Genomic DNA, 24,999 nt, shown 5'->3' with positions numbered 1-24,999 from the left:
AGCATGGAAACAGACCCTTCGGTCCAACCTGTCCATGCCAACCAGATATCCCAACCCAATCTAGTCCCACCTGCCAGCACCTGGCCCATATCCCTCTAAACCCTTTCTATTCATATACCCATCCAAATGCCTCTTAAATGTTGCAATTATATTCGCCTCTGCAGCTCATTCCATACATTTACCATCCTCTGGATGAAAACGTTGCCCCTTAGGTCTCTTTTATATCTTTTCCCTCTCACCCTAAACCTATGCCCTCTAGTTCTGGACTCCCCGACCCCAGGGAAAAGACTTTGTCTATTTTGCCTATCCATGCCCTCATAATTTTGTAAATCTCTATAAGATCACCCCTCAGCCTCCGACGCTCCAGGGAAAACGGCCCCCCACCTGTTCAGCCTCTGCCTGTAGCTCAAATCCTCCAAACCTGGCAACATCCTTGTAAATCTTTTCTGAACCCTTTCAAGTTTCACAACATCTTTCCGACCAGAAGGAGACCAGAATTGTTCACAATATTCCAACATTGGCCTAACCAATGTCCTGTACAGCTGCAACATGACCTCCCAACTCCTGTGCTCAATACTCTGACCAATAAAGGAAAGCATACCAAACACCTTCTTCACTATCCTATCTACCTGCGACTCCACTTTCAAGGAGCTATGAACCTGCACTCCGAGGTCTCTTTGTTCAGCAACACTCCCTAGGACCTTACCATTAAGTGTATAAGTCCTGCTAAGATTTGCTTTCCCAAAATGCAGCACCTCGCATTTATCTGAATTAAACTCCATCTGCCACTTCTCAGCCTATTGGCCCATCTGGTCCAGATCCTGTTGTAGTCTGATACTTAGAATTATAGAATCCCTACAGTTCAGAAAGTGGCCATTCGGCCTATTGAATCATCTGTTCTGAACCTCCAAAGAGCATTCCACCCTTACCCAACCTTCCACCCTATCCTCCTAACCCTGCATTTCCCATGGCTTATATATGCCAGGGGCAATTTAGCATGGCCAATTCAGCTAAACTTCACATCTTTGAACTGTGGGAGAAAACAAGAGCACCAGGTGGAAACCCATGGGGAGAATGTGCACACTCAACACAGGCAGTCTCCCAGTGCTGAAATCGAACTTCTGCCTGTGGTGCTGTGAGGCAGCCATGCTAACCACTGAAACTCCTGTGCAGCCCAGTAAGTCTTTATATTACAGGATAGGTGTTGCTTATCCTTCTAATGTGCAGCGCTAAATGACTTCTGTTAGACTGATGGATGATACAGTACAATTGACTGGGGTTAGCTAAATGGAGTGGTGAAGTTGACCAGATTCAAGATCCTTATTTGCGTAGCTTGTTTTAGCTGCTATGTTTTCTCAACACATTCAACTTATTGACAATTCACCACATATTACCTTATGTTCTTCGTGATGTATGATTGTCAAGTTCAACCTGATAAGTTAGAAATTATTTTATTCCAGTGTTGTCTCCACACAGAGGTAAATATTTAGCTAATGCTTTCTGAAAGATGCAATTGCATATGCAAATACTGTGCTTGTGCCGAAATAAGTCCAGCATTAATAAATGTAGCTTGCAAAGTTCATGGAAAAGTTTTCAGGTTGCTTTTATTCTTGGCTTTTTAAAAGATTTTTGAAGATCATGTGAATGCCCTAATGGTAGAAGCATGTTTTCTTAAATTGAAGATCCCTGTCGCTGAACTTTCATACATGTTATAATTTAGAAACAACATTGGGATTGGGGATTAATGGTTGATGTTTCATTGTTTTTGTTTAGAAAACACTAGTTCCCATAAAGGAAATGTCCCATATTTTGTTCTATATTATTATTGTCATATTGCTTCCAGGAATAAAAGACTTCTCCTATGAAAGGAGATTGACTAGTATGAGCCCCTGGTGTCCCTTTCTTGAAGCAAATTGCTGGGTGATGTATGTATTAAAAATGTAGTTGATTTGGCAGCAAAATTTAGGCCACTGTGGTTTGATCTTCCATCAAAACTAAATTTTTTGATATGGCAATCAGACTGTCACAAATAAAAAAAGATGTTTTAAAGTTTGTTTTAAAATGCTTAAATCAACATTTCCTCGCATGCAGTTAATCTGTTTCCTGTCTCTTGCTGGTGTGGAATATGTAACAGAATCTGCAAGTCAACCAGGTTCAATTTAAAATTAGGATGGACAAACTTGGAATTACTTTTGTATTTTGTAAAACATTTCAGACTACAATTCATTTGTGAATACATGTAAATTTAAAATACCTTTAATTGTTTCAAGGAAAGTTAGTGTTGAATTGATGAGATTATGCATGGTGACATCATGGCTCAACAATGTGGTGTTAGCGTGGAAATGTGCTGTCAAAGCAGTATGTTTCTTCTACTGTTAGTGCATGCTTAGGCATTAGATTGCTGAATTAGTATCACTGGTGAATTAATGAATAGTTTTTTGTGTAGAGATCATAATCCCATGGAATTTAATCCCATGGAACTAATCCTATTTTAAAATCCATAGCAGATGTCTGGAGACTTTCAGTCCATGCCCTTGGGTTGATTTTGACCCCAGTTTTTGGAGGTGAAAGAGTGTAACCCGCCCCAAATGTCCCCTGTCTTGCTGCATTTTATATATGTTAAACAACCAATTAGCCCTTTACAAATTTAATTTTTAAAAACGGCTCTTTAGAATAATGCTTGTTTCTTTTTAAAATGACATGTTTCCTTCCTGCTCAGTTTATTTCCTACAGTACACACAATTCTCCCATTCTCTGGCTCCATGATGAACTGAAACCCAGAGCTCCATATTCCACTCATCCAGTCTATCCCCAGAACACACCATGAGCACCAATTTTCAGCTTTCAGTTCTAATATCACAGGTTGAATACAGGGTAAAAGGCACCATTTGGCTGTTTGTAAGAAAAATGTCACCTCGCCTCAATTCACACATTCTGTACATTTCCTGCACATTCTCAAATTTTCTGACAATAATCCAGTTCACTCTTGAATGCCTTGATCAAACCTGCACCTCACAGCATTGCATTCCAGATCCTAACAACTCGCTGTATAAGTAAAAAGCTTTTCATGCTGCTGTTGTTTTCTCCCTTAAATCTGTTTCCTCTTTTCTCAATCCTTCCGCCATGAGCGACATCACTCTCATCGACTCTATCCAAGATCCTCATGATCTTGAATGAACCATCAAATCCTCCTCTTGTAAATTAGTCCTAGCTTCTCTGATATATCTATGTAACAGAATTTCCTATTCCTGCAAATACTTTTTTTTAAGCATCCTTCCCAACACACTCACATCTTTCCTAAGATGTGGCAACTAGAACTGGATGCAATGCTCTAGTTGCCACCAAATCATTCTTGTGTTATGGCCCACTGGGTTAGCGTACCATAAATCGAGCACCAGTATTCCTGGAGTCACACCAAATATTGAATTTTTTTTTGTACAGTAAGCACAAACACCGATTCACCTGGCTTTCAGACCAAGATTGAAAGAAAACACTGGAGAAGATTTGTGTACGCAGCCAGAATTATTATATGTTACAAGTATTAAGCTATAGATAAGCAGATATAAACTACTGACAAACACAATTATTTATAATACTGGATTAGTGGTGCTGGAAGAGCACAGCAGTTCAGGCAGCATCCAACGAGCAGCGAAATCAACGTTTCGGGCAAAAGCCCATTTCGCTGCTCGTTGGATGCTGCCTGAACTGCTGTGCTCTTCCAGCACCACTAATCCAGTATTATAAATAATTGTGTTTGTCAGTAGTTTATATCTGCTTATCTATAGCTTAATACTTGTAACATATAATAATTCTGGCTGCGTACACAAATCTTCTCCAGTGTTTTCTTTCAATCTTGGTCTGAAAGCCAGGTGAATCGGTGTTTGTGCTTACTGTACAAAAAAAAAATTCAATATTTGGTGTGACTCCAGGAATACTGGTGCTCGATTTATGGTACGCTAACCCAGTGGGCCATAACACAAGAATGATTTGGTGGCAACTAGAGCATTGCATCCAGTTCTAGTTGCCACATCTTAGGAAAGATGTGTGTGTGTTGGGAAGGATGCTTAAAAAAAAAAGTATTTGCAGGAATAGGAAATTCTGTTACATAGATATATCAGAGAAGCTAGGACTAATTTACAAGAGGAGGATTTGATGGTTCATTCAAGATCATGAGGATCTTGGATAGAGTCGATGAGAGTGATGTCGCTCATGGCGGAAGGATTGAGAAAAGAGGAAACAGATTTAAGGGAGAAAACAACAGCAGCATGAAAAGCTTTTTACTTTGCCCGAAACGTTGATTTCGCTGCTCGTTGGATGCTGCCTGAACTGCTGTGCTCTTCCAGCACCACTAATCCAGTATTTGATTTTCAGCATCTGCAGTCATTGTTTTTACCACAATTATTTATAATCCTAATCTCTTAATAAACTCCCCTTTATTAACTTTTTTCCTTTTCATGCCTATGAACACAATTGAAAATAGGGAAAATAAATTAATGGTAGAGATAGAAAAATCGGAAAGTCAGTTCAGTGGTCTTTGTTTGCTGGTTCTGATGTTGAGATGCTGCTTTGGCTTGACAGATTCATCCCTTGTTTGGTTGTCTGTTTTTCCTGGTTTGTAAGCAGTACAGAGTATTTGATTCACTGAGAAAATACCTCCGATATATCAACTCGGAAGCTTATACGGTTTGCAATTCCTGGAGACAATGCAACTGGTTTTCTTCAGATTTAAACTGAGTTTTGACAGCAGTGATCAGCCAGCTTCTGGGTTGGGAGAAGATCTGCACTCTTACTCCTCTGTGTCTTTGTCCCTGTAACTTTCTTCCAGCTGTAAGCTGCTCAGCCACCCAAACACCAATTTCACAGATGTTGGCAAGCAAAAAAATCTTTGTCATTGATAACTGTCACTCATCCAATCAACTTGTTTCCAACAAGAGCTCTATCAGCACCCAACTTTGCCTCTAGATTACCTGCAATCTGAACTTTGATCACTGTTTGCTTATGTATTTGTGTGTAATACCTGCAATGGTTATCAAAATGCTTTCAAAATTGCAGCTATTTTTTCCAAGCTGGTTTTTACAACAGAGTGGAATAGAATCCCTTCAGTGTGAAAGTAAGCCATTTGGCCCATTGAGTCTGCACCGATCCTTCAGAGAACATCCCACACAGACAGATGGCCGCACGCAGACACCCCCCACCCCACCCAACCAACATCCCTGTAATCTTGCATTTCCCACAGCTAACTCCTATGATCTGCACATTCCTGGGCACTGGACAATTTAGCATGACCAATTCATCTAACCTGCACGTCTTTGGACTGAGTGGGGAAACCAGGGCACCCGGAGGAAACCCATGCAGATACAGGGAGAATGTGCAAACTTCACACTGAGTCGCCCAAAAGTAAAATTGAACCCAGTGAGGCAGCAGTGCAAACCAATGAGCCACCATGCTGCCCCTGCTTCCACATTGTTTCTATTCGATGACCTAGAATCAGAGGGGATAGAGTTTGTTCATGGTTAACAGCTCTTTTTATTTCAGTATTCTTGTGCATTTTGAAAAAAACTAAAGACATGGTCCTTGCATGTATATAACAGACTCCTTACTTTTATATTCTATGCTCCTAGTAACAAGGCCTCAGGAACTGAGCAATTTAGTAACTGCACTGTCAGCTTATTTTGTTGCTTTCTGTACATTGTACACATACCTCTCCTCCAGCATTCTAATTAGAATCCTACCCTTAAGTTGTCTTAATGCAAAATTGCATCACTTCACATTTCTCTGCACTGAATTTCATTTGCCACTTGTTTACCATTTTGTCAATATATGTCCATTTGAAATTCCGCATTATCCTCACAATGATTCGAAATTGTGATTCTTTCACAAACTTCAAACTTATGCCTTTTACTTCAAGGTTTTGATTATGGTAAGTCGAAAGAAACCAAAGTCTTCAGCTGACTGGGAACTTAACTATAAATCTTCCCCCATATAAAAATCATCTCCTAACCATTAATCTGTCTTTCCTGTCAATTTTGAACTGTCTCTTTTATTCCATGAGCTCTAACTTTCCTTAACAAGTCTGTTCTGTGGTACATTATCAAGTAAATTTTGGAAGCCTGAGTAGACCACATCAATAGCATTGCCCCCATCATGAGTTACCGCATGAGAAAGTTCCAGGAAGTGACATGATTTACAGTCACCACGTTTATGCTGGATTTCTTTATTTAACTTGCATTTACCCAAGTGACTATTAATTTTGTCTTCAATTATTGGTTTTGAACAAATTATCCATCAACAGGGTTAAACTGTAGTTTATTAGTTGTTGAGCTTATTTTTACATTTTCAATAAAAATAAGTGTAACAATTCAATTCTCCAGTCCTCTGCCATGACTCCTGAGTTTAAGCAAGATTGGAAAATTATGGCAAGTGTATCCAAAATTACTATTTTTTTTCCTCAGCATCCTTGGTACATCTCTTGGAATCTTTGTGGATTAACAACTTTAAATATACCAAGCCTAGCAAGTACTACTATCTCATTTGAAGGGTTGACAAAAATGTATGAATTACTTTCTCTTTCACTGTGACTTAACTATCCTCTTCCTTGGTAGAGAAATTATTCATGTATTATTTTAACTGTGCCTCTGCCTTTATGTATAAATCCCCTTTTAGTTCTCAATTGGCTCACTCCTTGATGCTTGGATTTTCTTTTTTATGATAGTTACTTGATTCTGTTCAAACTCTTTCTGTTACTTGCTTTTTAAATGTTCTTCTGATCCTTCTCTATTTGACCTGATTCTTGGCTGTACGGATTTTACCATTTGTAAAAAGCAATTTCTCTTAACTTCTCTCAACTGAGTTAAAAATCACAACACCCGGTTATAGTCCAACAGGTTTATTTGGAAGCACTAGCTTTCAGAGCGATGCTCCTTCATTAGGTGATTGTGTGATTTTTAACTTTTTACATCCCAGTCCCATACTGACGTCTTCAAATCATGTCTCTCAACTGAGGAGCTCTGAATTTTTTGTCCTACCTTTCCCCTTCATGGAAATAAACCTTATTTTTTATGGCAACCCATTATTCAGTAAGCTCTTCTTGCCAAGCTTTGGTTTCAGTTTATCTGGATCAGATCCATTCTTCCACTAGACAGCTGCTTACCCTGTTTCATAGCCAACCTAAACCTTATGATACATTGATCACTTGTTATCTAAATGATCCCTTACTGATAGCTGATCCACTTGGCTCGTCTCGTTCCCAAGGGCCAAGTGTAGTAGAGCTTTGTTTCTCATTGGACTGAGAATATCCTGCTATTGCAAAGTTTCTTCTGCACAATCTAGGAATTCTTCCACACTGTGCTCTTTAATTAAATGACTCTTGGCTAAAATAATTTTCCGAAGTTCTTCATTCTGTTATTCTTGCACTTATCTGTAATTCCTTGAACGTGTGTTCCTACATAGTCCTGCTGATCTTTGAGCCAAACCTTTGGATATTATATTTCTAACCTAGCAAACTGCACTTGTAACTCGCAATCTTATTTACCTGAATCCATGTATACTCATCCTGAATGGTAACCCAGTTATAGACTCTACTACCTGTTCACTATCTTTAAGCCCACCTTTTTAAAACAAAAATTACCATTCCTGCTCTACTGTATTCCTGCTCCTTGGTTGTCTTCTCCTAATATCTCCTGACATCCAAACTCCTGCCAAGTTAGTTTAAATCATCCCCAGCATCACCAACAAGTCATTACAAAATTTTGCAGGGTGATATACTTGTGTATTTTTAAATGTTCTTTTGAAATAAGTACCTGTAATAACAGGAAGATTATGACTGTGCTATATGATTAATTAAGGCATTTTGCATAGTAGAATGAAAAACGTTCAGAACTAAGGAAAACATTTTATCAAGTTATTTGTAGAAATAAAATGTCTGTTTTAGGAAGAGTTTTCAGATCACTGACAGTTAAATTATTTAAGTATTATTTCTCCGCCCCCTCCCCCCCCCAATTCAACCATGGATATGCACGGACGAGTTAATTTCTCCAGCTTACACAGTTCCTCAAGGTACAACACATTAAATAATTCTTTGCCCAGATAAGTTTGGAATTGCCTTCATGTTTCCCTAAGTGAAGGTACATTCAATTGTCTTGGGAGACTGCTACTAAAAGAATGAACACATGTTGCATTCATTAGATTTGCTTTGGCCTTTGCAGTTTATTCTGAAGGTAAAACCCTCTTGCACTGAAAAAGTAGTGGAGCATTTACAATTCCAAGAGTATTGTCCCTGAGGATTGCTGACGTAGCAGAGGTTTGCTGTGTTTAGCCAGGGCAAAACAGTCTGAAGTACTTGAGGCTTGTGATTGAAATTTTCAGGTAGTAAGTGCAGTTTTTTGTGTTTTTTTTTAACAACTTTCTTGTAGTTGGGGCCTCACTACTTCTCAAAGTGAGCAGGATGCAATCTGCTGCTCTCCTCCCTCTGCCCTGCTCTTCAGTGTTTGGCGTGCTCATACGGGCTGAAGGAACAGGCGGGTGTCTTGTGGAGTTTTTATTTGTGCCAACACAGAAGTGCTTTGTCACCAGCCATCTGGACTGGGAGGATATCCTTAGAATTTGAAGTATGTTGGAACTGTGCTTACTGTGAAATCATTGGAAAGGAAGAGAAAAACAGACCAAACTGAATTTTTTTCTAAAGAAAGCCAGGCATGGAAGATGATTCTCCCAATGTGCCCTCAGTTTACGATGCCTCAACATTGCTCAACTTCTCCACTGGTAATTCATCAACCATTTAACAAGCTCACATTCTTGTTTTGCCTTCTGCAATAGATCTGAAATTTTAGTTACTGACATGTTTTGTCTTCAGTCTAACATTACACATTGTGTGCAATTTAGAAAGGAAAAGTAGAAAGTACTGAACTTGTTATAAAACGTTAATTAGAAGCTATGGAAAGAAATAATAAAATTAAGTTGAAATTGAGATGAATTTAAAGAGAATATCCATTTTTATCCAGTGTTCTCCCTCGCATTTTTTAACGTTTCTTTTAAGCTTTTGCTCTCACCTTTCCCTATCTTCAAAATTGTTTGATAAACACAACCTGTACTGGTTTTAAGTTTGGCTTTTGTTGCATGTCAGTCATGTTATTGTAAATGTGAGCTCTCTGTTTTATCTTAACTGCAGCTAAATTTGTGTTTTAAGTCTGGTAAGGGCTTTGTGGTAATCACAGTTCAAGGGCTTGTATGTGTCATGGACCAGATCATAAGCCAATAGGATTTAGGGTGCCTTAAAATTCAGGTTTTTAAAACTTTTTTTTATAATTGGATTTTAAACTAATTCATAGCAGAAAGCAATTTTGTTTTTAGTTGGGAATCCTGCATTCTTTCACCAAACATCATCACCATCTGTAGAAACGGTACAAAACTCTTTAAAACTGAAATGCCATTGTGTTAGAAGGCTGCCATATAATGAAACTGGCAATGGTATGCATTTATTTTCCTTTTAACTGCTGAATTTAATTTGAAGGTAGAGTTTGTTTGTCTGCCTTCGGTTGCTTTTCAAAAAGTTGGAGAAAAATCATTGCCTGTCTCGAATATTAGTGTTGTTATAAGGTAGAAAGTTATACATGTTCTGGTTCATAAATAACATAACACTACTCTGACTTTGAGGAGCCAACAATAAGCTGTGCAGTTACACTGGAAATTCATTATTCCTTAACTAGATCTTTTATATATCGCTTGAGGAATTCGGCATTGTAATTTAGTCAAAGCAATCAATGGCCTGACTTTTTAACTTGGAATTTATTGTCATTGATTCTATTTAATTCTCAAGTCTAGCAAAGCAGTCTTAAAAAATAAACATTGTAAATGCTGGAAATACATAAGTAATTTTTCTTTTTGCTTTTCGTAACCTTGCAAGGAATAGTTTTTAAGAATGGGATCCGAAACACTTACCTCCCGTTAAAAATGGTCTAGATATTTTAACTTGGATTGACATGTGCAAGAGCGTCAGGGTACATAGAATATAGATTATAATCTTGAAATTAGCATTGTGATGCTGTTAGAAGTTTCTCACAGTCTCAGCATAGGGCTTGATTCTACAGCGATTTTAATGTTCTTGCCTGCAATGTTGAATAATTCTGCAAGGGAACGTGTGTTTTTAAAATAAATTTCATGTCTTCGCTTTGCGACAAGATACTTCACCATGAATTGAAGATTTACTATCTCGTTGGAAGGACACACTGCAATCTAAAGTCATACATCACTGTGAAGCCACATTTTATGTTTAGATATAGAGAGAAGGCCTTGAAGTCTCACATTGCACCTTAACCAAGAGTAGATACTTTCTGATCATTCTACCCCATCCCACCCCAAACCACTCCAAAATGACAAACCTCTAGTTCAGGTGGAACTTGAACTCCCTTAACTGAGCATATTATCACTCAGCTAACCTCAGCAACAGGTGCTGCACTGAATAGTGATACTGATGTAATTAACCTAGTCAAGATTGAGTAGAGATAATATATTCTGCAGCTGTCTTATAAAATTTGAAAGTTAACCTATTTACAATGTCAGCAACTTGTAGGATGGCAACATATTCCAAGGTGCTTCGCATATACTGTGTCATAAATGTGTTTTCAATCTATGAATATAGATTTTATGGAGTATATGATACAGAGAATTTAATTAATTAGCCTGAACTAATTGGAAATGATTTGTGAACCAATCAGCATTCTTTTTTTCATGCAGCAAAAAAGTGCTCATTTGTTGTACTGCTGAGTGCGAGATGGAATGCGTCAATAGCATGTCTCTTTTTTTCAGAAACAAGCTGGTTCTGAAATACCAGGTGACTAAGTCACATCTTCCCAGAGAGCTGGGTTCCAATCCATGGAAGAGTGGCATCAATACTAGGGAAGGAGGGAGCTGTTCTGACAGGGCGAGTTCCACTTCTATCATGCTAGGATCAGCATCCCTACTGTGGCTATGGATGGGGTGGATTCAGTTGCCTGTAAAGTTATGGAAATGGTTAAAGGGTTGGGGTGGGGTGGCGTTGGGGTGGAGAAGATGATGAGGAGGAGAAAAGGAGGATGAAACAAGCATTGTTAAAGTTTCCAGGACAAATAATAGGAAAGAGTTTGGAAAGGCTCAGGAATTTAACTTCAGGCACAGCAGAGAAGGACACTACTATAATAAGGGTGATGGTCAACGCAGGACTGAAGGTGTTCTACTTAATTGTATGTGGTAAATTAACTTGTAGTGCTGGAAGGCTGCAGAAAATGAAGAAGGCTTCAGAAATCTGAAGTGCAAAGGGGACTTCCAAGTTCAGGAGTGTTTAAGGTTAACATCAAAGTTCAATTGGCAGTTAGGAAGGCCACTGCAATGTCAGTATTCATTTTGAAAGGGGTAGAATATAAGAACAAAGTTGTGCTGCTGAAGATGTATAAGGCTCTGGTCACACTGCATTTGGAATATTGTGAGCAGTTTTCATAAGTTCATAAGACATAGGAGCAGAATTAGGCCATTCGGCCCATCGAGTCTGCTCTACCATTCGATCATGGCTGAAATGCTCCTCAGTCTCATGTTCCTGTCTTCTCTCCATACCTCTTCAATCCACTACCAATTAAAGATCTGTCTAGCTCCTCAAATTTATTCACTGCCTCAGCATCCACTGCACTTTGGGGTTGCACAGATTCACAATGCTTTGGAAGAAGTAATTTCTCCTCAAAACTGTTTTAAATTTGCTACCCCTTATCTTAAGATCACTCTTCCTAGAATGCCCTGCAAGAAGTAGTATCCACTCCATGTCTATTTTAACCACACTTTCTATTATCTTGAATACCTCCATTTGATCTCCCCTCATTCTTCTGAATTCCAGAGAGTATAGGCCTAAACTGTTCAATCTGTCTTCATACGATAAACCTTTCATCTCTGGGACCAATCTAGTAAACCTCTTCTCAACTGCCTGTAATGCCACAACATCTTCCCTCAAATTGGGGACCAAAACAATGCACAATACTCCAGGTGCCAGTTCACCTGACCTGCACATCTTTGGACTGTGGGAGGAAAACTGAACACCTGGAGGGAACCCAAGCAGACACGGCGAGAATGTACGGACACCACACAGACAGTAGCCAGAGGCTGGAATTGAACCCAGGTCCTTGACACTGAGGCAACAATGCTAACCACTGCACCACCATGCCACCCCCTAATCACTGAGCCATTACATATTGGTTAGAATCAGAGCCATAGTGGACTTGGTTTTACTTCCAACCAATTTGAAATGGGTAATGAAAATTATTTTTTCATTATTTCTATTGTTTCATTATTATTAATGACCACAGCCTTCTGACTGTTGCTAACAAGGTTACTTGTTCAGACACTGACTGTGAGACCTCTTCACTGACAGCAACCCTTTCTAAATTGTGTATACTTCTGTGTGAAAAATTGACCTTCATGTTGAATTTCAACAAATAATTGTTTTTTGTTTTGAAACCTTGAATCCATCTGAGCAACAGATGTTGAAAACGGGGAAAGCACAATTCCAGGAGGATGACTGTTATAAAACGCTAAGACTGAATTCTCATGAAAATGTAAAATTTTAATTAAGTGCACCGCTCTTTGTTTTTTGAAATGTTACAAATTGGTGAGACTATATCTCCAATCCTATGTATGGTTTTCACCTTCTTATTTAGGGAGGGACGTGAACGCATTGGAAGCCTGTTCAGAGGAGGCTTACTCGATTGATGGCTGCAATGTGTGGCTTTACTGATGAGGATAGGTTGCACAGGCTGGGCTTTCTTTTCACTAAGTTTAAAAGACTGGTGACTTGATTGAAGTATGTAGATGATGAGTGATATCAACAAGGTGCTCATAGAAATGATGTTTCCTCTTGTGGGTGAGTGCAGCACTAGGGAGAGACTGTATTAACATTAAAGGCACCTTTTAAGGACAGTCTCAAGAAAAAAAACTTCTCAAGTTGTGGGACTTTGGAACTCTGTGCCTCAGGTGTTGGAGGTTAGGTCGTTGTAGATTCTGGTTGGGCGAGAGAATTATCAGGAGTACATGGGAATGTGGAATGCAAAACACACCAGTCATGATCTTGCAGAATAGTACAGGATACTTGAGGAACCGAAGGCATAATTACACCTCTAAGTTCATACATTAGTTAAAATTTAGACATTGTTTTTCATAGCTTAAATTGCATTAGATACAATTTAAATTGAGATGTGTAGAGTTTAAACGTTTATCCAGTCTGGCCCAGCAGATATTATGAAATCCAGTCAGTATCTTGTTGCATAAGCACATAAAAAATTGCTGGAACTGAAAAGACCCCAGTTGATACCCTTTCTGTCGTCCTAGTAATTGCATGATACATTGATAGCGTTGTCAATTGATCATACATAATTAATCTCTATTATAGATATAGAATTTATAAGTGGGTCATACAGTGGTGAAGATTCTTGGAAAATAAACACAGGCTTTATCGAATTATTCATGCGTTGCACCTCTGGGATAGCTTGCTAAAAGTAATCATTTTAAAAAATTTTTAGTTGTGAACCTTTCCTCTGAAACAAATTTGTTTTCTGTAAATTATTGCTTTCTGATACTGACATGATTAGCATGTCCCTTTTTATGGATCACCAAGTGTCAGGTCAGAAGTATCAGTTTATTGGTTTCCTATTATATTAAAACACTACAAGAGAGTATTGGAGCCATCAATGCATAGGTTTGAGTCAATGTTGCTCCTGTTATTAATTGCTGTCATTTCACACAACACTACTGCAGTGTTTTGTGTTTTTGCAACTGAATGTGAAATAAAGTAATGAGAATTGATAAGTATCTTACTACTAATTAAAACCAGAAGAGCAAAATCAACAAATTAGTTTGCTTAGTGGTTCAGTGTACTTTGTACAGTGGACCAGATTATTTTGTGCAGTTATAGATCTGATGTTAAAAGAGGGGAAAGATAGAATATCCTGAGACAGTGTCCTGAACTTTGTAGTCATTCATGAAGCAATTGCATTTGTTGTTAACCTCTACAAATGCTACTAATAAATATTCTGTATTCATAATGCAGCAGCTTGGTTTGAACACTTTTTATTGAATTCCCATTAAGATGGCTGCCTGCAGTGTGTATGCCTCATAGATAGCCTTCATTTGTACAAAAGAATTGCTTTCACTTTGAGTGAGCCATGTATCAAAAAGCACAAACTGTTCTCTGCATTGTTCGTTATTCTTGGCAGTCTCTGCATATTCATTGCACATACTGCTGTTACTTGTGTGTGTTCTTACGGGATATTAATCTGGGTGATGTGACTTCTCCATAGTGTCATTGCTCTGTCATTTGTTGCTGCAGTGATACTTGTTATTTCCCTTTTTGTGGGCATTCTGGGCCTGTGGATTGATCCATGGACAGTGTAGTTGATGAGGTCACATTTTTCCTGAGCAGCTACCTTTACTTAAGGAATAGCTTCTCCAGTAATGCAAATGTGCCTGCAGTTGTGACAGTATATCTAGTTGTTCACTTCCGCTGTATATGATCAAGGGGCTAGCTGCTGGATGCAAGTTGCTACTTCAGCTGACTTTTGAGAGCATTGAATGTTTGTACTCTGGCTCTTCACTTCTAAGGCTGACAATAAGTTTGGCAGTCTTGTCAAATTAAATTTGGCTTTCTACCACTTCAAATTGATGTTATCACTCGTATTAGCATTTCTGACACCAGTTACTTTTGAGATGATTTTTCATGCTTTCAGTAGGTCTTGTTTCTCCACTCAAGGACTGCCTCATATTTACATCTCTTGGGCACTGCACTGCTGCTATGGTTCTCAACTTTTCTGAATCTGGGCAAAGTTTGTTTTTTGCTGTCAATGCATGACTTACGAACTTTGCGTATCTTAAATTGTAATTTTTTTCCTGTTCAGCTTCAGGTTTGCCTGGCCGGCTCTGATTAGCAGTCATATTGATTGTGGTCAGCAATGGCATCTTCCATTTTGTATCTGCTTCTATAAACAAGCAGTTCCTCCATCTGGGAGGATTACTGTCTATCTTATGTTGATTGCATTAATGCTCTCAATTTTACAGATTGTTTTGCTGTGATCATTCGCTGTACCATAGATGATGTCACTTTATTGATTACCTTCTCCTTTTCTAGCTCTTCTGCCTTGTCTTTCAGATTGTCCTTGAGGATGACCAGAATTTTCCTTAACAGTATCAGACCAATTCAGCAACTGTTATCCGCATTGAGATAGTCTCCTGGAGGATATCCTGACCCTGTGAAAATGTTCTCTTACTGTGATTGACTGCATACCAGATTCTATGGTTTAGGATGCAAATTGCGCATTGAGGGTTGCTAGTCCACACTTGAGACTTGCTTTGTCTGAGAGGAGTGGCTTTTGCTTGCCGTCTTAATCTGGACCCCCAAATCTTCCTTCATGTTATTCTCCTGGGCTCGCCGATTAATTTGTCCCCTCAGCAAAAGTATATTCCCAACATAAAGCTTCAACCTAATTTTTGATGACTTCATTTTTGGATCGACATATTGAGCCCCTTCATACAGGTCTGTGAAGGTCTTTATGTTCCATGTCTCACCGGTGCCTGAGTGACATTTCATGTTGACCTGATGTTCTCCTGCAGTGATTCCAACAGTCACGCACCACATATCATTAACTGACCTAATGGAACCAACCTACTGTATGATTTGGAATGATTCACCAGAATCTTCATCTGATAGCTTCCCACTTGCCATTTGTTCTTATGCTACTTTTAGCCATACATTTGTGTGTGAAATGATTTGGCTTTGTGCAAAGAGAACATTGCCTTCCTAATGCTGGGCATCACTTTTTTTCTCTTTTGTATGATGGCCACTGCAGTATTTGCATCCTGCTCTTGGTCTAAGATTGTCTTGCTCTTTAGGCCAAGGTTATCTGCCATTTTAATGCACGACCCGGTCTGTTTTTCTTTAGCTAAACTATAGCTGCTACTTTACAACCTCAGTACTTCAACACGTGACTTACGTCCCTGACGGTACGATTTCCCCTCTCCGTTGATGTACTGACTGCTTGCATTTAATACAACTCCTGTTTAATCGCCTTTTAGTTGTGCAAACTCAGAGGACCCTGTCAGCTGAGTTAATGAGATCACATTTTAATCAATGTACTCTCTTTCTTTTGCCTTGGGTCCTAATATTAAGCTAGCTTCATACTGTTCTAAGTTACATTAATTTGTGGTTCAAGTATGCCATCAAGCCTTCCAAAATTTCAGCAGTCTTTTTCGGAATGCACTTTGAAACATTCTCTTCCCAGCAATAATAAGAATGTAGGGTCAAGTTGCTGCTGCTTCAATAGATGTGTTGCTGTTTTATGATTTTCCCATTGCTAATAGAAAAAGTTTGTTTTGCTTCATATTACCTTTCATTTCAAACTGGAAGTAGGAGAGAGAAAACTGCAGCTGCCTAGTGTTTTATCTGTGGCCTTTTCGTTCTTTTATGTGTTCTTTTTGGTTGCTTGTTCCAACTTTAACGAATCTAAACATTTGTTTCTCTCTGTCAGTAGCTGTGCTATTTTTACTGCTCTCCAATACTCAGTCTTAGCTTCACTTCTGACACCATCTCCTGTGTTCACAAGGCAGTCGTCTGGTCTGAACAATGAGAAAAATCACACAACACCAGGTTATACTCCCAACAGGTTTATTTGGATACACTAGCTTCAGTAGCAATCGATGATGTCTTGAGGCTAGATGTGGAAGCTCTTATTCCTTTCTCTGTCACAGTTAAAAGCCGGGCTTCTCTTCCTGCTGATAGAATTGACTGAAAGACCTTCTGTTTTATTGAATTTGCCTTGGGAGCAGTTACTGTTTAATGGTTAAATAATCTATTATTCTGTTAGGTTTTCCAATAAGTTGTTACATTTCTTTTTGTTGCATTTTAACTACAGTGTGTTTTGCTTCAAGATTGGTAGTTTAACCAATCAAATTATTTCTGGAGCACAATGCCTGGCACTTGTCTTTAGAGTAAGAAAAAGTTAGGTTCTAGACTAGCATCTTTTATATTTTTGAAGGGGTTTGCTCTGGTTGATAACATGAGCCAACAGAATGTTGTCATTTGTGACTTCCTTTCTGATTGCCTATTCAACTAACATTTCTTTCAAATAGCTTAATTTAAGGTGGATATTAGATACATTCCAATAGTTTGTTATGAAGGTGTACTGTACCTTTTAAGAGAGTTAAAGCTTGCAGAACCACTTGACACAGTGCCAAGTGTAAATATTTCTGAACCCTGTCAAGTTTAACAATATCTTTCCAGTAGCAAAGATTCCAGAATTGGGTGCAGTGTTCCTAAAGTGCTCTCATCAATGTCCTGTACAGCCACACATGACATCCCCTTCCTATACTCAATGCACTGACCAAAGAAGGCAAGCGTGCCAAACGCCTTTTGCTTCCACTTATAAACATCCGACTCCTCTTTAAGCAGTCTTTACTGACAACAAATACATTTCTTCTCAGTTGTCACTGTGCCACAAAAAATCTTTGCAATTCATTCATTAGCACCATACGAGTTTACAAACGTAGCCAAGCTATTTTGATCAACACACCTGTGCTTATGTGGACAGATTTTTTATCTTTAAAAAGTTGGTGTCTTTATTTTTGATGAGTCATCTTGGGCACCATAGGTGAAAGGGATTCAGTTTCTTAACATGATATGAATATGCCATTCACGTTTTACAGCAGTGTTGTTTTGTTGAAAATATTAAGCTGAGATTGATAATTCTCTATGATGCTTCGGAATTCACAGGGTAGAACATGGAAAAGCATATGACCACCAATAGTATTGATTAGTGGATTGTTACCTGGGGTTAGTTGGAAAGGTATTACAGTATTAGGCTCCAACAGGAGAGCCATATTTCATGTAAGCTGTTGTAAGATAGCTCATGATTGTTCACGTAGCACCATGTGCATGTGCCATCAAAACAAAAATTAGCAAATGGGAGTTATTGGTAAGTTTTATTTCAGCAGCTGTATTTTAACTTATAGGCTTGTAAGGTTTAAGTACTGGCCAGGAGGCCTCAATATGACCTTGGCACCTACTTTATGATCAAAATCTACAAGGAGCAAAGCAATAAACAACTTTTGGAATGATCATGATGAACAATTATCACTCTTAACAGAAGGAGGTGGAACATGGGGATAATTCTATGATATGATACCTCTTTGACACAGCAGTATGTTTTTCTAAGACCAAGTGCAATATTTTGGCCCTTGACAGACACAAAATGTCTTCCATAGTTGGGCATCAAGATACTGATGCCAACGTCATCCATTGGCTTCTTTGGACACTTATTACTTTGGTTAGTTTTTATTTAGTTTCGTAACTAAACAGATAATGACAAGAGGATAAGAAGCTTATGATCAAACTTTATTTTGGCATGTGCACCTACTCATATATTGCTATTGATGCACAGTGAACTTACCTTTTCTATTATGATAATGTACATCGGGAGTGCAGTCCTTCCCTTACTGAGCAACTCATATGCATTTAAAAACCTGAACATTAATTTGTTAAAATAAAAGGTTACAAATCCATGCCATTTGAAAATCGGATTTGACTCTTCATCCCTACTGAACTGCAATTTCACATTGAAAATAAGACGCAGCATACGTAAACTTCTGGAAAACATCCATGCTTTGGATTATAATCGACCGCTTCATCCGGATATGAAAGGAATGTACTTTGCCAGGCTAGGTTTTATTTACACAGCTGTACACCAGTCACAGATTATGGTCAACTCTCTATTTTCACAAAATCACTGTTCAAAAATATACAAGTGTAGGGAAAAGAATTTGTTTATGTAATCACGTTTCATTTTTTTCCCAAAGCGTTGAACATATTTCAGTTAATCTTCAGCTATAGTTTTATTACAGAAAGATCTCTTCATCCTGATGGTCTCTGGGAACACGTCCAGGCAATTCACTGTTTTAAGTTTGCCTTTGTTTCCAATAATTATATCCAATTGCCGTGACTGAAACACTCAAAACCAGTTTCCATCACATCACGTACACGTAACATTTTAGTGTTTTATGTATTAAAAGTGGAGTTATTTTTCATTTTAAAACGTTATAAAACAGTGCCACATAAGAGTAACTATCAGAGAAAATCACATCATTTTTTTATGATCTGAACAAAATGCAGTATAGAAATGTTACATTTAAAACAAAAATTGACATTTCATCTGATCTAGAATGGTTGTTATGCATGAAAAGGCCCACCTGTCCACTTTTTGTGAATGATTCATATACACTGATCTGGTATATCAATAACATTTTTGATGAACTTCTCATTTATAATCTGTGTATGCTGCATTATTATTTCTTCTCAACTTTAATAACTAATAATCTCACTCTTTTGTAAACTCAAAATCTGATTAAATTGGCTTCTTTTAAATTCATTTGGACTGGGAGAAAGGTATCCAAAGTGACAGAATCCTTTGTAAATTAACTTTGCTGCAATCATCCAAGAGAGCTAGTGTGTAATAGTGAAAAGGTTTATTTACTCATTCTCCTGTCAATATTCAGCTCATCCCTCCTCACCCTGGAGCCTGACGACTTTGGTATCCCATTTGGAGTTGTAATAACTTGGGGGGACCTCACCTGGGATCTGATTATTAGTGGGTACACTCTGGCAAAAAACAGCTGTATTCTTGCCACCAGTGTAATATTGACAGGAGAATGAGTAAACACAACTTTTGACTATTATTCACCCTAAAGCCCTGGCTCAAAAGCATATTAGCTAATAACTTATGGTCTGTAAATACTGTATTCAACATTGTGTTTTCTATTACACTGTAATAATGGAAGCATCTAAAAAACTGCAGGAAATTTAAGTGAATGTTTATACATTTACATGCTACTGGGAAAATACACATATCTAAAAGCACAATGGAACATGAAGTTTTCAGACAGACTTACATCAACAAGTAAATCTCATTTTTGATCACTTCCAACATCAATACCATCGTCAGTTAAGTGACATATTACAATATATGAATTAACAGCCTTTTCAAAATAAATTTGCCAGAATGATATAGTTGGGTACATGGGAAAGATGACCAAATGTTTGATTAAGGACAGAGAAATAGAAAGGTGGAGTCTTCAGGAAAGAATTTAGGACTTAAACAGTAGTTAACAGCAGGCCTGTAAATCAGAAATATGTAGAAGGTTGAAATTGGAGAAGAGTTGTGGTCTCAGAAGGTTGTAGGATTTGAGAAAGCTAAAGAGAGATAGGGGAAAGGTTTTGGCAGAATTAGAAAAGAAGGATGATAGAGTTAATAAATTGTAGCATTTCCAGATCAGAAACCAGTTTAGATCAGTGAACAAATGCCATGAGGATTAGGTGTGCTCAGTATATAGAACATCTTTGGAATGCTGATGCACTGAATTGAAAAAGGAAAGAAATCGTATAGTAGGTTCCTTCCTCGAATGTTCTCAGCAATTACAATTAGGACTTGGGGGTTTTAATAGTTTGATTAGAGTATCCTATGGGAAGCTGTGGCAATGGAAAGACAAGTTCTGACAAGCAGAGTTGGAGTTTGCACAGCCTCAGTAGGAGGTGAAATGTAGAAGTGATAAAGTTGGCACAACCCACAAGATTTATCTCCTCCTTGGATAATAAGCTGGTATGTATCTATTGATTGCCTAGGCTTGAGGATAGTCTTCAAACTGAACTTCCTTTCTTATGAGGACAAATATGGACTGGAATTTTTCTATTTGCAAGTAATTGATAGCGATCATAGAAGATTTGTGATTGTGATAACACAAAACCAAAATTCAATCAACACAATTTTCAACATAATTTAGATCCACATTCCAAATTATACCCAAGATAGAAACTTGACTGTGGTTTGCGTAGCTTCTTAAACCATAATGTGTGTCAGCTCAGGAGCAAATTTACAGTGCGATTTAGGCACAATTGGCAATGGTAAGCTTTGCTGTTATCTGCAATCTCTGTTCCAGATTTCAAGTTGGAAAAGTGGCAAAACTGTCTACATCCACTGGCGTTATTCAACTACAACAGACAGCAATTTCTGATGCTCATAAACTTGCAATTAAACATGACAACAATAATAATTACACCATTGTAATTTTCAGTAATAAACAAATAATGTTATACTTGCAGAAAGTCAAATATATCAAAATAGTTTTTCAAAAAAAGACATTAAATTAGTTTTTAAAGTATAAAACAGTTCAGCTGCTACCATCTTTATATTGTAACATCTTACTTATTGTCTGCAAAATTTATTGAAAGAAAAGATAATCACTTCAATTAACAAAGCTGTAGCCAGAGAAACAATAGCTAACCTCCTGGACAGGCAGAACACACATGACAGGGACTGCAACAAGGACTGCATACCCAAACTACTAGACCTGTGTTTGATGACACACTTCACATTCAGCAACCAAATATATGAACAGATCAATGAAATATCTATGAGCTCACCCACCTCTGGGTCATAGCAGAAGCAGTGATGCAAAGACTGGAACAAACACCCCTACCACAACTTGAACCCAAACTCTGAGTCAAATATATAAATTACACTTTTGTTATCATTAAGAGAACAGAATTTGAGAACACATACTGGATTATCAAAACCAAACTTTCTGGGATCAGATGTACAAAAGAGGAGGAAACCTAGAGGAGGGGTGGCATGGTGGCTCAGTGGTTTGCACTGCTGCCTCACAGCACCAGGGACCCAGGTTCAATTTCAGCCTCTGGCGACTGCCTGTGTGGAGTTTGCACATTCTCCCCGTGTCTGCGTGGGTTTCCTCCCACAGTCCAAGGATGTGCAGGTCAGGTGAATTGGCCATGCTAAATTGCCCATAATGATAGGTGCATTAGTCAGAGGGAAATGGGTCTGGGTGTGTTACTCTTCAGAGGGTGGATGTGGACTGGTTGGGCTGAAGGGCCTGTTTCCACATTATAGGGAATCTAATCTACAATCAGCTCCCATTCCTGGCTGTGATGGTACAAAGAACACAGAACAGTGAATGCACCAAAAATGTGTGCAGGAAAGCCACACACACAGACTAGGTCCTGAATTGCAACAGCAACCACCCCGACACACCCAAGTGAAGCTGCATTAGAATCCTGTTCAAAAGGGCTGCAACACACTGTAGGACTCCTGCCCTATGAAGGAAAGAAGAACATACTTAAGTATTCACCAAGAACTGATACCAACGCAACTTCATCTGCAGATGCCTAACGAGACAAACCATGCAATAAGGACATGCTACCTTGCATAAAAAAGACATCTTTGAATTGACAGCCAGACTTCTCCGCCCCACTGGGATTCATGACAGCCCATAAACGAACAGCCACGCTCAAACAACAACTCACCAGAACATGTGCAAGAACATATATCCAACATGTGCAAGAATAATATAATTTACAGGATTCTATGCAAAGGCTGCACGAAACACTATATTGGGCAAACAGGCAGACAACTAGCAATCTGCATCCAGGAATATCAACCAGCCATCGAAGGCCATGACCATCTGTCCCTAGTAGCTGTACACACAAATTTGACTGGGACAACACAACGATCATAGGACAAGCTAAACATAGGACTGCCAGAGAATTTCTAGAAACATGGCAATCAGCCATGGACTCCATCAACAAGCGCACAGACTTAGACCCAATGTACCAGCCGCTATGATGAGCAACTGGAACCAGCAGAAACCGAACCAAATAAATTGCAGGCGAGAGAGTACAGCAGCGCTTCACAGGAGGCTCCAAAGCACTGAAGATGTTACCTCGGCAGGGGACAAAACATCTGCAAATCAACTTCCCAGCTCGCCGAACACACCCACAACCGTGACAACCAGCACCCGAGCTACAAATCTTTACACAAACCTTCAATTCCAAATAGAGTCTAACTAGGGTTTTATATAACTGCAGGATAATGTCTGCATCCTTGTACTTCAGTCCCCTAGATACAAAGTCCAGCATTTCATTAGCTTTCTTAATTATTTTCTGCACGTATTTGTGACATTAGAAAAACCTATGCACCAAGTCTCTTTGAACATCCACTGTGTTTAACTTCATGACATCTGGAAAGAGCCCTGAACTACCCTTTTTCAGTCCAAAATGGATAACCTCACATTTGCTTAAGTTACAGGAGAAAAACAGCTGTTTAATGGCTCTTGCCCCTCTTGACCTAATTAACTATAACTTTCAGGAAATGTTAGGAAACCTTGTTTTTCTAAAGCAGTAGTCCAGTTTTGGTGCTAACCTTCTGATGTCGTGAGCCCGTACTCTCCCACAATTTCCTCCTACCACATTCAATTTGATCTAACTTTCCTCATTTTTTTTTAGATTAGATTAGATTACTTACAGTGTGGAAACAGGCCCTTCGGCCCAACAAGTCCACACCGCCCCGCCGAAGCGTAACCCACCCATACCCCTACATCTACATTTACATTTACCCCTTACCTAACACTATGGGCAATTTAGCATGGCCAATTCACCTGGCCTGCACATCTTTGGACTGTGGGAGGAAACCGGAGCACCCGGAGGAAACCCACGCAGACACGGGGAGAACGTGCAAACTCCACACAGTCAGTCGCCTGAGGTGGGAATTGAACCCGGGTCTCAGGCGCTGTGAGGCAGCAGTGCTAACCACTGTGCCACCGTGCCGCCCACAAGTCCTTGACACCCTGAAAGGTAGCTGTCTTCATTGCCTATAAAATACTTTGGGGTAACTTGATGTTATGAAAAATGCCAATTATTTATTGTAGATGTTAACATTATTTAAAGGGATTTAAAAGGGACTTGAGGGGCAACATTTTCACGCACAGTTGGTTCGTATGTGGAATGAACTGGAACCGTGTACAGCATTCTAGTTTACAAGGAATGCTTGATCCCTGCCTGCCCCAAGTTAACCACAATGTAATTGTTCATTGGCTGGTCCTTGCTGCTTGGTGGGTGTTACATTTACCCTGTCAAACTTTTAAAGTCTGCCCAACAATGCTGCCTTGATGTATTGCCCACTTGTCCTATTTTAATCTCAGCATTTGGCTTAGCACCATCTGTTTGTCCAGTTATCAAGCAGCTCATTCCACATATCCCAACCCCTACCAGCAAGATAGGAAATGTTCCATTCAATCACAGTTTGGTCTGCATCGGTGCTTGCAGGTTTCGATTATGCAAAAGCAAAATCCTGCAGATGCCTTTTATCTGAATTAAAAACACAAAATGCTGAAAGAATTCAGCTGTGGCAGCACCTCGGGGGTATACATAGCTGACCTTTTTCCAAGACTGGGAGAAGTTATGGATATGTTTTTAAGCAAATACAAATGTGGGGGGAAGGTGGGGTAGCATTGAGAAAGAAAGGTTTGCGATTGGCTGGATACAAGTAAGAACGTGCTTTCTGTGCATAATGAGGGAAAAAAAATCTTAATTCAAAGGTGATATTAGGATGAATGATGAAGAACTTCAATAAAGTGGTAGGTTGAATAAGGTGGTAAGAGAGAGATGGGGAGAGCCTTCCAAAGCTTTAAGCCTAAAAATATCCTGAAGGTAAGGAAATTGATGCTTGGGGTGTATGTGTGGCTGGGGAATGGAAAGAGTTGCAAACTTGCAGATTTCTTAATATCTTAAATCATGGAAGGCTAGAAGGGTTTGGAATTTTGTATTTAGAAATGTTTTAAAATATAAAGCACAGAGGGCTCTTCTTAATCTTCACTAAGTAAAACTTTGCGAAGAATGTGTTTACTATGCAGACACAGCATAGTAAATAAGCTTTATTTAAATAAGCTTCTGGTAATACCCTGTATGTCTTCAAAAGGTGCTTGAGGTATGTCATTGGTTTGTCCTGAAGTAGCTGTTTGTGAAGCAAGAAAAAGCTTAGAATGCTATATAGTACACATTTTAGCCTTTTGGAATGTTGGATGACATTCATATATTGGCCCTTTGCCTTAATACTTGAAACTAAATTGTCCAGGATTTGGAATTTAAATTTCTGAAATGTC

General features: G+C 38.8%; 1 protein-coding gene across 4 annotated transcripts in view; it reads left to right on the top strand.

Moving 5' to 3' along the window:
* LOC140482933 (echinoderm microtubule-associated protein-like 4) overlaps window positions 1-24,999 on the top strand; it is a 290,517-nt gene that overhangs the window by 110,898 nt on the left and 154,620 nt on the right. Inside the window, exon 1 of one of the 4 annotated variants that reach the window (XM_072580690.1) lies at window positions 8,403-8,760. The exons of 2 other annotated variants lie outside the window; for them this stretch is intronic. In XM_072580690.1, the coding sequence (XP_072436791.1) occupies window positions 8,694-8,760 (67 nt within the window). In that variant the 5' untranslated portion in view covers window positions 8,403-8,693. Of the gene's footprint in view, window positions 1-8,402; window positions 8,761-24,999 lie in introns of those variants that run through there. One more of the 4 variants, XM_072580687.1, reaches the window with a different exon arrangement.

Source organism: Chiloscyllium punctatum, chromosome 11 (genome assembly GCF_047496795.1).
Source record: "Chiloscyllium punctatum isolate Juve2018m chromosome 11, sChiPun1.3, whole genome shotgun sequence".
In the NCBI taxonomy this organism is placed as follows: Eukaryota; Metazoa; Chordata; class Chondrichthyes; order Orectolobiformes; family Hemiscylliidae; genus Chiloscyllium; species Chiloscyllium punctatum.
This window is presented reverse-complemented; position numbering and strand designations above follow the sequence as displayed.